The sequence below is a fragment of the Dasypus novemcinctus genome, chromosome 8, assembly GCF_030445035.2.
Source record: "Dasypus novemcinctus isolate mDasNov1 chromosome 8, mDasNov1.1.hap2, whole genome shotgun sequence".
In the NCBI taxonomy this organism is placed as follows: Eukaryota; Metazoa; Chordata; class Mammalia; order Cingulata; family Dasypodidae; genus Dasypus; species Dasypus novemcinctus.
Genome location: NC_080680.1, coordinates 92,531,258 through 92,546,607, shown reverse-complemented (window position 1 = coordinate 92,546,607; position 15,350 = coordinate 92,531,258). Strand labels below are relative to the sequence as shown.

General features: G+C 44.7%; 2 protein-coding genes across 19 annotated transcripts in view; one reads left to right on the top strand and one right to left on the bottom strand.

The window, feature by feature from the left end:
* Positions 1-3,353: 3,353 nt before the first annotated feature.
* ARPC5L (actin related protein 2/3 complex subunit 5 like) lies at positions 3,354-11,424 on the top strand. Its single transcript, XM_058302398.2, has 4 exons — positions 3,354-3,642; positions 8,341-8,412; positions 9,357-9,533; positions 10,875-11,424. The coding sequence occupies exons 1-4, from the start codon at positions 3,493-3,495 to the stop codon at positions 10,935-10,937; spliced, it is 462 nt and encodes a 153-aa protein (XP_058158381.1). The 5' UTR covers positions 3,354-3,492; the 3' UTR covers positions 10,938-11,424.
* Positions 4,705-15,350, bottom strand: part of GOLGA1 (golgin A1) — a 56,340-nt gene continuing 45,694 nt past the window's right edge. For 17 of the 18 annotated variants that reach the window (XR_011649461.1, XR_011649462.1, XM_071217001.1 and 14 more), the window contains 2 exons: positions 15,174-15,260; positions 12,390-14,585 (listed from right to left, as the gene is read on the bottom strand). Coding sequence is in view for 16 of the 18 variants with exons in the window: in XM_058302392.2 (XP_058158375.1) it covers positions 14,505-14,585; positions 15,174-15,260 (168 nt within the window). In the remaining 2 variants the exon portion in view is untranslated. Of the gene's footprint in view, positions 4,965-12,389; positions 14,586-15,173; positions 15,261-15,350 lie in introns of those variants that run through there. The other variant, XM_058302396.2, reaches the window with a different exon arrangement.

Sequence of the window (15,350 nt, the reverse complement as noted above, 5' to 3'; positions counted from 1 at the left end):
CACACGGGGTGGGGAGGCCCTGGATTTGAACCCTGGACCTCCCATATGGTAGGCGGATGCTCTATCAGTTGAGCCCAACCTGCTTCCTCATTTAATCTTAAATGAAAGTCCAGCGTGCACAGGAGCTTTGCTTTCCAAATGCTTATATTTCTACTAAAGCTGTTGATTTTTGTACAACTTTTCTGAACTTGAAGTCATCTGTGACTCATTTTTCTTTACATGTCACATTAAATCTATGAGCAAATCCTGCCAGCACTACCTTTAAAATATATTTGCACCCTCATTGGCCCTGCTATGATTGTCACTTGGACCACTGGGTTCCATTCCTAAATCATCTCCCTACTTTGGCCATAGGTCTCAGGTTGTTTCTTTTTTTAAATTAAGCAGTTCTATTTATTTACTTACTTTTGTTTTACATTCAGGTGAGTTTTTAACATTTTATTATTTGTAAAATAAATAAATTTTATTGATACATTTTAATAAAGCATACAATTCATCCAAAGTGTACAATCAATAGTATTTGGTATAATCACAGAGTTGTGAATTCATCATTTCAATCATTATTAGAGCATCTTCATTATTTTAATGATAATAGACAAGAAAAGTCTTCACTTCTCAATCACTATATTTCCCCTGCCTTACATAGCTACTGTTTCTGGCTATTCTTGCACAATTATTTATTTATTAAGCAGTTTTATTAAGATATATTCACATACTATATGCTCTATCCAAAGTGTATAATCAGGGAAGCGGATATGGCTGAAGGAATTGGGCTCCTGCAAACCATGTGGGAGGTCTACTGTTCGGTTCTTGGTGCCTCCTAAAGAAGACAGCAAGCTGAAGTCACAAGCAGGTGCAGCAAGCTGACACAACAAGAGACATAAGAAGAAAAACATAATGAGAGACATAGCAAAGCATAGGTCCCTCCTAAAGAGGATGAGCAGGGCAGGCAGCTAGCGTGATGGGCAGGCATGGCGAGCTGATGCAGAGACACAGGAGGAAAGGCATAATGAGGGACACAACAGCAGGAATGGAGGAGGCTTAAGCGATTAGGACAGTGGAGGTCTCGGGTTTCAGTTCCTGGTGCCTCCAAAAAAAAAACAAGGTGAACAGACACAGCAAGTGCAAACAGCAATGCAGCGGGGAGACATAAACAAATCTTTAAAAAATAGTGTGTAATCAATGGCTTTTAGTATAAGCACAATGTTGTGCATTTATCACCACAAAAATTTTAGAACAATTTCATTACTCCAAAAAGAAAAAACTCCATATCCCTTAACATTCTTCCCCAGCCCTACGTAACTGCTAATTTCTTCTTTATAAATTGATTTATATTTTATATAAATGGAATCATACAAATGTAGTACTTTGTGTCTGGTTCTTTCACTTAGCATATTTTTTTATTCTGATATTACCAACTTAACTTGTAGTAACATACATTTGTTCAGTTTCAAAGAAAAATGGTCATGTAGTTTTACCCATATTCATATTTCATGAGGTTTTACTATGCTATACAATCCCATGTTACATTTTTCAGCTTTCCTTTTAGTATATGACCTTAGACTTTCCTTTAAACCACTGTCATGCCCACATAACAGTACTGCTAGTTACAATTTCATGTTGGGTCTTCACCTTTTCTATTCATTTAGAATAACACTGCTATGAACATTGGTGTGCAGATGTGTTTGTGTCACTGCTCTCAGTTCTTCTGAGTATATACTCAGTAGTGGTACTGCCAGGACATGTGGCAAATCTATATTCAACTTCTTTAGGAACTGCCAGTCCTCCAGTGACTCCAGATGTTTTAAATAACTCAGTATCATGTCACTGCTCTGCTTGGAAGTGTGTGGAAGAACTTCCAGGGCTATTGCTTCTTCAGCCTACAAAGCCCTACAGGTTCAGTATTGCCTCTATAGGAACACCTTCTTTGACCACCTTATCTAAGTTAATACTAGGCACAGTGTAATTTTTGTTTTCCTTCAGCACTTAGTCATCCTTACAGAATATAATAATGTTTTTTTAAATTGTGACTAGAATGGAAGCTCACAATCATGAAAAGGGACATTGTTTTTTTCACCAGTTTATTTGGGTCTGTTTTCCTCGTAAAACTGGCATTTTTGGTTTAAAATCCCTCTGACCAGGCTGTTCTGGAAGTATGAAGTTTTCCTCTCCTGTGGCCTGCCTGCGGTCACAAAGATTTCTTCCCAGCTACAGAGCTGAAAGATGGGCTTTGCTTGTTTCCAAGACTCCTGATATTTTATTCAGCCCTATGTCCCACTGTGGAAGTTTATCTTTAGCACCCAAGATGACATCATCATAGTGTGCCTATACTATATATATAAGTTCAGTCCAATAAGTATTCAATAAAAACGAGTCACATTTCACTACTGCCTTTATTAGAATAAGGGAGCAGATGTAGCTCAGTGGTTGAGCGTCTGCTTCTCATGAACTAGTTCAATGCCGGGTGCTTACTAAAAACAAACAAACAAAAAAACTATTATATGAAAACGACGACTCGATTCAGCCTAAGACTTGGGTAGGTTAACAGAATCCCTCAAGCAAAAGCCCAAGCGCTTAATCCTTGCACTCTGAAGTATTCCTAAACTCTGCGCTGACCATTCAATTTCAACAGTTTCTGCACATTCCCCACCGAGAAATGCCTCTCTAAGTACCACCTCCTTAACCCCTAGGCCCATGCTCTTCCTGCCAGGATGGTGGCCTTACGGTCACCGCCCTCTCCTGGCTACCGAGCAAGGTGACTGGCACACGTGTGGTTTGCCGCATCTCCAAATCCAAATATCTTCAGCGTCTTCCTCTCTGGATAAATGATCTTTAAAATTCCACTTAATAACTCATTTCTGTGTACGAGGCATACAAGGCAGAGGTGGTCTTCTCTCAGCTCAATGTGGTGGCGTCTACGGTCCTAAGACCCCCTCCGCCCCGTCACTCCTTGAGGTATGAAAATTTCTATTTATTCCTCAGGGCTCGGCTCGAAGGTTTCTTCTCCAAGAAGCCTGACAAGCATTCGACAGGGAGAGCGGGCGCCTTCTGCGGGACTTGCGTGCCCCCAGTCAGGGAAGAGTTCACCCCCGGTGTCCGCGGCTGTGTCTGTGCCATCACCTTCAGGGCGAGGAGGAAGCCGGAGAACACACACAGTTATGGCGTACACAATGCAGGTCCTGCAATGGAAAGGTGAGCCCACTCTCCGGACGGGGAGACCAAAGCTCCATGAAGAACAATGAATGGGGCCAGGGAAACCACCTACCCGGTTTCCCAACCGGACTTCAATCGCTCGCACCTCAACCTGCCCTTCGCCTCGGCGCTTCCGGTTCCGGCGTAGCCCGGAAGTGGGCGGGCGGAGGCTGCGCGCGGAGGTGGTGGGGGCGGTGCCGGGGGCAGCTTCCCGCCCGGAGCCGGAGCCGGAGCCGAGCAGAGCTGAACTGAGGTGCCGACCAGAACTGAACTGGTTGAGCGGGCGCCGAGCCCCCCGTCATGGCCCGGAACACGCTGTCGTCGCGCTTCCGCCGAGTGGACATTGACGAGTTTGACGAGAACAAATTCGTGGACGAGCAGGAGGAGGCGGCGGCGGCGGCGGCTGAGCCAGGGCCGGACCCCAGCGAAGTGGACGGGCTCCTGCGGCAATATCCTTTCCTGTGCCGCGGCCTTGCCTTCCAGCTCCCCTCGGCCCGGGCTCCCTTTTGGCTCTTCATCCTATTTTCCTCATCCCCGGTTCCATCCCCTCACGCCGAGCCTCCCCACTTCTCTTAGACTTGGTCCCCCAGGTCATCCTCCAACTCCCTTCCTATCCGGCTCCTCTTAGGACCGTTCTCCCCACTTTACTCTTTCGCGGCCCCAGCTCTCCTCAGATCCGGCCTTCCCCGCTCCCTTTCTCCCAGGCCCCGGCGCCTCGCGGTGCCGCAGCGCACCCTTGCGCGGCCCAGACTCTTAGGTGGACGGGCTCACTCGGCGGCCCCAGGAGGATGTCCGCCCTGGAGGTCCCAGCCCCTCAGCGCGGCCTCTTTTCTTCCCCTGCCTCCTCACCCTCTCAGGTCGTCCCTTCCTTGGGCACCCCATCATTCCATCCCTCTTGCAGGAAATGGGGCCATTCACGGGCTTGCTCGGCGGGCGGGGCTGAGGTGAGCCACCGCTGAGTAACTGAACGGCCAGGGCGGCCCCGGGCACAGCCCTCCCAGACTTGCCCTACTGGCCTTTTTGGGCCCGATTGCGGTACAACGTGGGCATTAGGTGGGTGGATGGCTGAGGGGAAGAAAGGACTCATGGGGGAATGAAGACCGGCCCTTATTTCGGCCCTGAGGCCTGAGATTGTGCAGTCTATACCCAAGAATCAGTATGACCCTCCAGTCTAATGCTACCCTTTCTCACCTATTCTCAGTTCCCTTGAACCACTTGGGCTTTGAACTTTGGTGGTCCCGGTCACCCGTAATAAGAGTGTTTTTGGCTTCCTCAATAGCCTTTTTGTGCACGTTGTGCAGGAAGCAGCAGGAAAAAAACCGAACTAGTAGCTTAGAGCTAAAAAAAACCAGAGGGGATAAAGTGGAATATAAAAGTAGAGCTACAAGCCTGGAAATGACTGTTCTTGTGGCCATAGAAAACAAGCATTTGGAAAGCAAGATTAAAAATAGAGGTGGTTGTCTCAGCCTACTTAGTGCCTTAGCAGTGTGAGCACAGGAAACTGACTTATTCTCACAGGAAGGATTTTTCTTTATTCAAATGGTGTTACAGGAAGTGCTCTCCCCTCCCCCTGCACTTGCCAGGGTACGGTTGGAGGCTCAGGCTTTGTATAAATCAGTGTCTTGGTGTTTAATCAGTTGATTCAGCTTGGGAAGTTGGGCTCATAGACTGCCTTTGGGTCCTCATGGTGCTCCTCCAATGTGCTTTTAAAACCTTGAGACTTATTTGAACAGGAATGTGATCTCAAAGGCAGTGATTCAGACTTGTAGTACCTGCCGGTAGAAGATCATTTCATTTACCCCAGTGAAATGGGGTAATGGGATGGGTCCCAAGGAGGGAAGGATGATTCTATGGCCTGGTGCAGGACCTACCTCATGGGCAGGCAATGATGAATGGCTCTAGGGTCAGTTCTGTGGCCAGTACCCTGATTCCACCAGATGGGGAGACCAAGGCCTAGTCAGTTGCTGTATTGGTCTTGCTGCAGGAACTTGTTGCAAATCATCTCTTCATACACCTCTGACTAGGGATAGATAGCATTCCTTGAGGGTACTTGGGGGCTTAGGCTTTTTTTTAGCACATCTGAGGATGGTAGTTTCTCTAGTAATGGCAATGTCATAAACCTTATTACCATGGAGAGAGTATCTCTCAGGATTAGGAGAAAAGGAGGTTAGTAGATGAGAAGAATTGAAATCCAGGCAAGTGGGGGACCCAGGAAAGGAGGAGGAAAGAACTAATATTTACTGAACCCCTGTCATGTGCCAAGTATTGGACTTTTTTTTTTTTTCAGGTACCAGGGCCAGTGATTGAACCCAGGACCTCATGTGGGCAGCTGGTGGTGCTCAACCACTGAGCCACACTGGTTCCCCTGAGTTGGTTGAGTTGTTTTTTTTAGTTCTTTTTAGGAGGTACCAGGAACCACACCCAGGACCTCCCATGTGGGAAGCAGGCACTCAACTGCTTGAGCCACATCTGTTCCCTGGACTTATATTAGGTCATTGAATTTAAACTATATAACAGGCTTCTAGGGCCTTAGGACAGAGGAGAGGGGAGCAAGGAGAAAGATTGATTGGGGTGGGGAAGGTGGGAAGGGTTCCTGTCCTAAGGCTATCTTGGGAAGCATGCCATGATGGGAGATGAAGTATAAAGAGTATGTATGGACTGTGTATCCACACATATCCAGCCCTGTCATGCTCTTTGTGACCTTGGGTAGGTCACATGCCCTCTCTGAACCTCAGCATCCTCCTCTGTTAAGTGGAGGTGAGTCATGCTGGCCTCATGGAGTCTGTGGGCATTATCATGGGACAAGACCTGCAATGGGTCCACCGCAGACCTCAGCATGTAGCAGTCATCTGTTCCAGGGATGAAGTTTGGATCTGTAGCTGGAGCAGCAGCACAGGGATGTTTTTTGAGTCACACAAACATGGGTTTGTTAGTTGGATAGCTAAGTTTTGTGACCTCAGGCAAGTAATTTCCTCCCTCTGATCCTCAGTTTCATTACCTTTAAAATGGGAATAATGATGCTTGTTACAGTCATGATCCTTGTTAATGGTAGTAGATGACATGTGAAAGCACTTGGCATAGGATCTGGGATCTTGTAGGGGGTTAAGTATTATTTTCTTTTCCTCCTCACAGGAGCAGCTTCTTGTCATCTTGAGCCAAGGATCTGTGTAGAGTAGTGGTTTTGAGCAATTTTGCACTTCTCCCAGGGACATTTTGCAATATCTGGAGACATTCTGATTGTCAAAACTTGGGTGGTTGGCGGGTGTTACTGGCATTTAGTGAGTAGAGGACAGGGATGGTGCTAAATGTCCTGCAGTGTCCAAAACAGATAACCCCAACAAAGAAATATCTGGTCCCAAATGTCAATAGTGCTGTGATGGAGAAACCCTGGTCTAGCCAGTTCTTTGCAAGAGACTAAAAGCCCTGCATCCAGAGGCCAGCTTAAAGAATGGTGTGTGATTTCAGGGGTGCCCTCCTTGTTCCCCAGCTGCTGAAAGCCCTCTTCCATCAAAGCCTGTAGTGAATGCTTGGCAGACTGGCACCACAGAGAGGAAACTCTTGCCCTCATGGACTAGTTGAATTAGTACATTTCTGCATCCACCTTTGGAATTATTTTGTCAGCCAGTCGTCTGGGAGTAATGAGTATGCAGCCTTACTGTATGTAGGCTCCATTTCCTGTGACGCCTCTGGGACCCTGCTTATTGCTTTGGGGGCATCAAATTAGAAACGGATTAAGAGGTAAAAGTTAAAGTGGCTGATATCAGACTGGCCTTTGTTTGGCTAGGGAAAAGGAATTCCAAAGCTGAAAGAGGGGTGGGCTGCCTTTCCAATATGGAAGTTGGGTCAGAGCCCAGCTGGGGGCAGGGGCCTGAGGGAGACCCTCCTGGTGGCATATAAGTCCAGCTCAGCCAAGATGGAGCCCACACTAGGGAAAACAGGAGATTCACTTTTGCTCCAGAGGCTCTGTGGGCATTGCTGCATGAAAAGGAGTAGAGACCCAATTGGTCGGAAGCCATTTCTTGTTCTATTTTTGAAGCTTTTTGGCTGAAGCCAGTGTTTCAGATGAGGAAATGAAAGTCGGCTGATGTAATTCAGTTTAAAATAGGTGTCACCTTTGAGGACCTAACCCAGATTGTAATTTTCTCCTGAGTGCTAGGCATACAGAACTCAGCAAAGGTGGTAGGATTGCAGCTAAGGTTTAAGAGGGAATTGGCCTGTTTTGTGGGCAAGAAGTTCTTAAGGTCAATAAATCCTTTTCTAGTAGCAGTTTGTGACCTCATTTGTGACTTGGGTTGGCCTTGGGAGGATCTAAGTTTTAGCACATCTTAATTTCTTTACTAATTTAACTGATAAAAGCATTGGATGAAGAGTTAGTTAGGAGACTCTTTGTGTTTTGTTTTGTTTTGTTTTCTTTCCATTTTTAGCATGAGAATGAAAACCAGTTCACAGCATGATTTTTGTGATGATCCAATAGAGTGCCCAGCACCCACCAGGTGTAAGCAAGTTGAATCACATTTTGCTGTGAGTTATACTGCAAGGGCAGTTGCTTTGTTAACAGTTTCCAGTGAGTGAGTGAATGTCTAAAGTTGCTTTTAAGTGGGCAGGTATAGGGGAAAGCACAAGGAGTGGTTTGCAAGTTTGACAGAGGTGCCATCCATCCCCCTTGTGGCTCAGGAAAATTAAACAGGCTCTGCCCACCTGGAAGCCAAGGTCGTGGGAAGTGGGTGGAAGTGGATAATCAGAAGGTCCTATTTGGGAGTAGATGAAGCTCAAGTGGCTGAATGCCTGCTTCCCATGTATGAGGTCCTGGGTTTGATCCCCAGTACTTCCTAAAAACAAAACAAACAAATGGAAAAACCAACTTATTGGGGAGCCAAATGTGTATCAGTGGTTTAGTGACTGCCTCCCATGTTTGAGCCCCAGTACCTCCTAAAAACAAAACAAACTGAAAAAACAACTTTCACAGGGAAGTGGATATAGCTCAGTGACTGAGGGCCTGCTTCCCATATTCAAGGTCCTGGGTTCAATCCCTGGTACCTCCTAAATATAAAAAAAAAGATCTCTCTTGAGCTGCTTCTGAAATGAGTTCATTAGTGAAAACACGAACATTGCTTGAGTCTAACCATCCTTAACTGGTGGTGATGCACAGGGGACATGCTTCGGGCATTTCATGCAGCCTTGCGGAACTCCCCCGTCAACACCAAGAATCAAGCTGTGAAGGTAAAGGCAAGCACGCTGCAGCTCTGCTGGGATTGGGACCAGGGCTGTGGTGGTCCATCTGCCCAGCTCAAGCTTAAGCTCACTGGGGTTCCGGACAATGTTGGTTTTATCTCCGCATCAGTGAGTATGAGCCAAGGAAGTGAACTGAGGCTTTCTGGTACTCACCAGATGCTGAGGTTCCACTGACATCAAAGCTATCAGTGTTTATAGTAAAGGCTCCCCAAAGAAACGTTCAACCCTGTCCAGGGCTTCATGGGATGAGAAGCCAGCCCAGCTTTTGCCACGTGAGATTTCTCAGCAGTTTTGCTTTTATAGCCTATGGACTATGCTCTATCTACATGGGGATTTTAAGTGCTTTTAAGATTTCCTACCTTTTAAAAATTAGGTGAGAAGATAAAATTATGCTTACTGCATCACTGAAACTGTCTAAAATTTGGCCCCTGGAAAGAAGTGTCCCTGTAGCTGGGATTTTAGCATCTTATGATAGCATGTTGATGTAACCAGTGGTTGCACCTTCTCGAAGGTGGAGGGGAATGGCCCCTCTGTTACAGTGTGTGAACACAGATGGCAGCTGCAGCTGCCATTTGTTTTATAAAAAAACAGCTCTTCACAGACGTGATCCTGTGGAGCCTAGGGCCTTGCTGCTGTCATAAAAAACAGTGATACTACTGTCAAGCAAACCACTTTTTACCCCCAAAATAAGTGGAATAAATTATTGGCATATGTAAGGATATGCCAAGATCCTTATTGAAATTTTATTGGAATTTAAATCAATAAAAAAATTTAGTCCCCATTTTTTAGCTGTCCTTGACAAATTAGAAATTGGGCACTGTTTTTTGGTGAGTTCTGACTTCTTGGTTTGGCGTTCCTGTGCCTACAGTAGGGTGTGTGGGTCTCCCTGGAATGTGGCTCTGGGCCTCACTCCCTTTCTCTTTCCCCCGTAGGAACGAGCCCAGGGTGTGGTGCTGAAAGTGCTCACAAATTTTAAGAGCAGCGAAATTGAGCAGGCTGTGCAGTCACTGGACAGAAATGGCATTGACTTGTTAATGAAGTACATTTATAAAGGATTTGAGAAGCCCACAGAAAATAGCAGTGCTGTGTTACTCCAGTGGCATGAAAAGGTATGTGAACACATTGCTTCCACAAGCAGCCAACTGACTGACCTCAGGGTTTAAATCAGCAGGCCTGATTTGCTAAAACAAACACAAGACAGTCTAATAGGTATATGAGAATAAGAGGATAAGCCTAAACCTGGGAATTCAATTACTTACATCTTTAAGGAAGTATCTGGTAAGAATCTCTTGTCTCTGAAAATTTCAATTGCTTCTACTCTATTAGCTGCTGATTTATGCCAGGCAAGACAGGATGTCTTTGGTACAAGACATGGACAAGTGATTTGTCATGGCAGGGAAGATAGGGTGAGTTCCAGACCAGGAGTAGGCTTGCTGGTTGGCTGGTGCTTGGTAATATTTTCTTTGCATTGGTGGAAACAGGTGCTTTGGTGAGAGTGGTCTTAAGAACGGAGGCTGAGCCTTCCAGCTAGCTCTAAGGGCTTCCATTTCTGGTGTCAGCCTTACCAGGCTAGAGGAGGGCAGTAGGCATAAACCTCGATAATCATTTAATGTCTTCATCTGAAACAGAAAAAGCCATGTCTGCCCTTTGCTTGGGTCAAGTACAAGAGCATGGTCTTTTACTTAGCCTATGTCCTCCCTGTGCCCCACCTCCACTCCAACTCCTCTTGGTAGGTAGAAATGTAAGCACACCCACTATTACAAACACAGGGTATTACTAACACAGTCCTGCCTGAAGGGCTTGAGGTTGAATTTTTTGAGGGAGTGGATCTCTTATGGGTTGCTTACTTCAGGCAGCCTAGGTTCTGGGCTGTGGTTGTGGCCTTTGGGTCCTGCTGGAGGGTGTGCTCTGCCCATTCCAGCCTTCCCTCTCCCTGAAGGTGAACTCCTGGGCTTAGGAGGGTGGCTGTGGTGCTCAGGAGAACTGAGGCAGTCCTCTCCATGGAATGAGGCTTGCCCCTTCATCCCTTTAAGGTCATGTGGTGCCCATTCCTATCTGGCATGCCTAACGAAGGTGCCAGAGGAAGCTCTCAAATGGGCTAGTGTATATCTAAGTGCCTAGGGTAGTGCTGGCAGGCTGGAAATTATGCATTTCAAAAGGGAAACTTGAGGGGCTCTGCTGTGTGTGGTTGGTAACAAGTGCTCTCAAGCTGAGTTCTGCCTTAAGAGCGAGGTGCTCTTTGGGACCTTTAGTTCCAGGTCAGGGCTCCTCCCCCAGAACGTGGTCTGTGTTGCCACCTCCTAACTGTGCTCTTGGAGGAATTCTTTTTAAGAGGGTCTTTGTGGTAGGACCTTGGTCAGGGAGTGCATGGTCCCATCCCCCTGGTAAGCCAAGGTCCCTGGGCCAGCCCAGGTCTCATTTGACACATTTCCTTTTCCTGCCCCCCACAGGCATTAGCAGTAGGAGGACTAGGCTCCATTATAAGAGTTCTTACAGCAAGAAAGACTGTTTAAAAAAAAAAAGACTCATGTTACCTTGAGAAGATAAGAATTTTGGATGCACAGGCTGGTGAAGAAGGGATTGACAATGGACCATCTTCCTAGGAACTCCCAACTAAACTATTTCAGGACACGCATCCGCTGAAATGTATTTCATTTTTAAGGTGGAGGGATAAATTGTCTTACTGTTTCCTAAATCCTTTGCAGGATCTGATAGTCTATGCCTTTGTCTATGAATAATGCAGAACTGACATTTTGTCTGCCACAGTGGCTGGCCAGCATACCTGGAACCCGTGTGCACTGCCTGTTTAAAATGGGGGAGGGGTGATTTGGGCAGGTACAGATCCAAGGGCTGTGGTAAAAGGGAGAGCTTGTTTTTCTTGAAGTGGAAAAAACCCAGGGGTTTGTACAGACATCCTGTCCTCCCAGAGAAGGTGGACTCTCTTGGGTTTATTGTAAAGTGCCTGCTGCATCAATAAAGCTCTTGGCTTATTAGTATATACATTGCGGTGTGTTTCATGTATGTAAATGAATGGGATGGGCAAAAGAGGTCTACTGTTGAGGAAAATCAGTGGGTAGGGGGCTGGGAAGGAAGGTGTGCTAGATGTGTATCCTTTGTTGAGCCATCCCCAGGGAGCAAGCATGGCAATCCACAGGCTGTCTTGCCATAGCAGGAGCACAAGCCTCTGCTACAGTGCTCCTGGCTGCTCTAGAGAAGCATTTGCTGAATAACTATTTATTGTTTCTTACTCCTTTGGTTTGTATGTAATTTTGGAGCTTATTTAATTTAATAAAGTGCCAAGCATTTAATAATGGATCCAGGCTTTAAAAGTCTTCAGTTTGTGTGACTGCACAGGGAATCTTTTGAGGGTGGGCCTCAACACACCTGCTAGTTAATATCTTATGACACTGGTCTTGGGGCCATGGATTCTGCTGTGTTGTATGAATACTCTTAAAACTGCATTGACAAGTTTTCTTTAAAGAATAAAAAACCAGAAACAGGTAGACAAAAAGCTACTCTAGTAGACAAAAAGCCAGAAACAGGCCTACAGAAATAAAAGCAAAGTCTTGTTTCCTATAACCCTCTTTGAAGGGCCAGAATGCTTTTCTTTTTCTTTTTCTAGCATACCTCACTGCAGCTTACATTCAAGCTCAGGATACCATTCATATTTCTGAAACTCTTTCCAGGTATGTGGGCCTTGGATATAGACTTTCACCAAAGAAGTTTCCCCTTCCCTGCCCCTCACAGCTCCTTTGCAGAACCACAATTCTTGGGAGATAGAAATAGGCTGTTGGCTTCATTAAATGACAAACATTTACCATCAAACTCAATCTGGGGAGGTTCTTTCTCAAAGACAAACATTCTGTAGCCCTTGAAGTATTAAACACAAGATACAATGTATTAAATTTAAGAAGTAAAAAATATATATTGCTACACCATCAAATAAAACCTTCACTGTAGTGGCCTTTGGGTTGAAGAGCTTTAATCAAAAAGTGTATTGCACCACAAATGAATTTTCTACAGCAGTTATATAATACAATCCCTATTTACAACATTGAGGGAGAGATCTAAATCCAATGCTCATATAAAGGGCTGTATATACTGTATCACAGGAATTTTATACAAGTAAAAGTGCATTAAATCTTTTAGAATATTTACTCCACTCTTTCTCTTAAAGCTGAAGGAAACTGAACATGCAGGAGGAAAGCCTCATCAGTCAGAGTGAATCCTCCCTAAGCAAGTACAGACTTAGCAATGGGCCCTGCAACTACATCTAAAACTGCAGGAGTTTGGTGGTGTCCAGCTCAAGGGCTCAAGAAGCCACAAAGTTGAACCTGACTTCACAGGAGAGTGTTTTAGCTGCCTCTGACAAGCTTTGAACTATCCAGACCTTTTAGGGTTTCTCTCCTGGAACAGATGAAAAGGAGGAAATCTTTTTTTTTTTTAAAGATACCTCTTATCAAAATTGCAGAACAGAAGGGATTCCTGGTTTCATGGCCCCGTTAGGTAAATGGAAAATAGCATTCTAAACAAGGGACAGACATCTGCAAGGAAAAAACTTGAGGTAAAAAACTTGAGGGTGACTCATCTGGATACCAGAGAGCCTGAGCTGGGACTACAGTGGTACTGCCCTTACTTGGTACTTGTAGGTTCATGAAAATTTAGATTAACCCTGCAAACCTTTGTTTTTCTGTGAGATATATTTTTTATATATTTTTAGCTCTAAGCATAATCAAGAAACAACTTTACATCATTGGATAACTGATAATAAATTTAGCTACAATTTTTTAAAAATTCAACCAGAAAAACTTAAATCGAACTATAAATCAATAAATCATTTCCCTTTAGATTTGATATTTTGGCTTATCCAGGATAAGCATGTTCCTTTTTCCTTAATAACGAATGCAAGTTTTGTAGCAGTCACTACCAGTCACCTGCAAGTTGCCAAGGACTGCAGCTGACTGAGGACTCTCTGGACTCCACATCTGAATGTAGTATCATCTTATAATATAAAGCAGATTGCCTCCAACGTTTTGGTCAAGGCTGGGGGATGGACAGCAACTGTTTCCTTTGAATACAGCAGACTGTCCTTAACAGTAGGAAAAATGTGATTAGCATGTGCTCAGTGTTAGCACAACATAAAATTAAGAGCAAAGCAAATAAAACCACTGCTTCAGAGAGAAGCAGATGCCACAGAATGCAAAAAGACAGGAATCCCAATGTAAGAAATAATTTCTTCCTGATAGTAATTTTCCTTTAAGAACACCAATTAAATGGATTTTATAATACAGAAGACATGTTTATAATAGTGAAGAACTTAAGCTATTAAAAATAGTTTAAAATGGTTTACCAACAACCTATCCAAGACAAGTACAATCATTAAAAAGGCAATGGAGTGTATTTGGTACTACACTTATAATTTTTTATATAATTGCTAGTTTTCTTTAAGTAAAGATACTGTCAGAAAGTTGCATATTCATTCATCTGTTCTGGCTCTAGAGTAGCTTAAAGATGTACACATTTTAAAGTTCTAGGTGATTTGAGAAAATAGTTTTCTTGAGAGGAATGGTTGAGTAGCTTCTTCTAAATTCATCTGAACCCAAACATGCTAACAGGGAGGGGGAATTTTTAAAGAACACTTACTGGGCTGGCTGGCTGTAGCAGAAGCAGATGGGTTTGCCTGCTGGGCACCATGTCAGGACTGTCTTTACCCCAGCACCATCACTACCTGGTGGATCAGTTGCTTCCTGCTGACAGAGCTGACAGCTTCAGCTTTAAGTTCTAAGTTAGAGGATTCAGGTACAAACGGAGTGCTGGCCAGAGCTGAGATTTTAGCAGCACTGTGGAAATCTGGGTACTGCTGGGGACCCTCCAATTTGGTAACCAGATAGACAGGATTAGCCACCTCCTGAGGTTCATGTCAGTCTGCAGGGAAGTGGGCCTATGTCTTGTAAACAATGTTTAGATGCTTGTACAAATACTGCAGTTACAGTGATTAAAAACCCACCCAGACTGGTGTGTCAGTTCTTTTCACAGAAAAAGTGTCAACCCGTGGAGCTCCATCCTTGGGGTAGTTTCCTCTAGGTCCATGGTATCCGAGGGTTTGAGATAGATGGCCGGATGCTGCCCTTGGGAGCTGGCTTGGACCCAAACCATGACATCTGTGTTTGAATGAGATACTGTCAGAAAGTTACATATTCATTAAGCTCCTGAGATGTGAATCAGGGCTTGGTGCAGGGGAAGCTGAAACACACCCGCCTGCCCTCCCTGTTCTCCCCAGCCTAACTCTGGATGTAAGCAGAGCTGAAGAAAATGGTTCTAGTAACCAGTGGGCTAAGAGCCTATTTTAAGAAATGAGAGGAAAATGGGAGAAAAAGCTGATCTGAAAAGAACAAGGCAGTAGAACTGTAGGTAATTTTCCTTAAAAAATTTTCTGTTAGTATTTATGCATTAGTTAACTTTTTTTTTTTTTTTAACTTTGGGTGCTGGGCCAAACCTGGGACTGTTGATAAAGTGTTTTCAGTACTGATACTTACAAAGCATCAGTGAAAATGCTTTGGAAGACACAAGGCACAAAGGATATCCTCAAATATTGGCTGAATCAAGTTCATCATCCAAATGTGATTTCTAAGCCGATAATGCAGCTCTGGCTGATTACCTTTCTCTGGGGCCTTTCTTGGTCTCAGGCCAATACTAGGATTACTAACTACAATTTTTTGGAGGCCAAACAGCAAAGCAGAGAGCCCTACCTTATACTCCAGGGTTTCTTTGAGCATGTTCTCTTCTTCTTGTGAAAAGTTCAGCAACACAGACACAGCCTTTATAAGATGAAAAGCCTAAAACACACCAAGTTTGTTGCGATGGGTCTTGGTGGGTAGGGGTGGGGATAGGGGAAGGAGGGCAGGGAGTTAGGAGACTAAATGGCA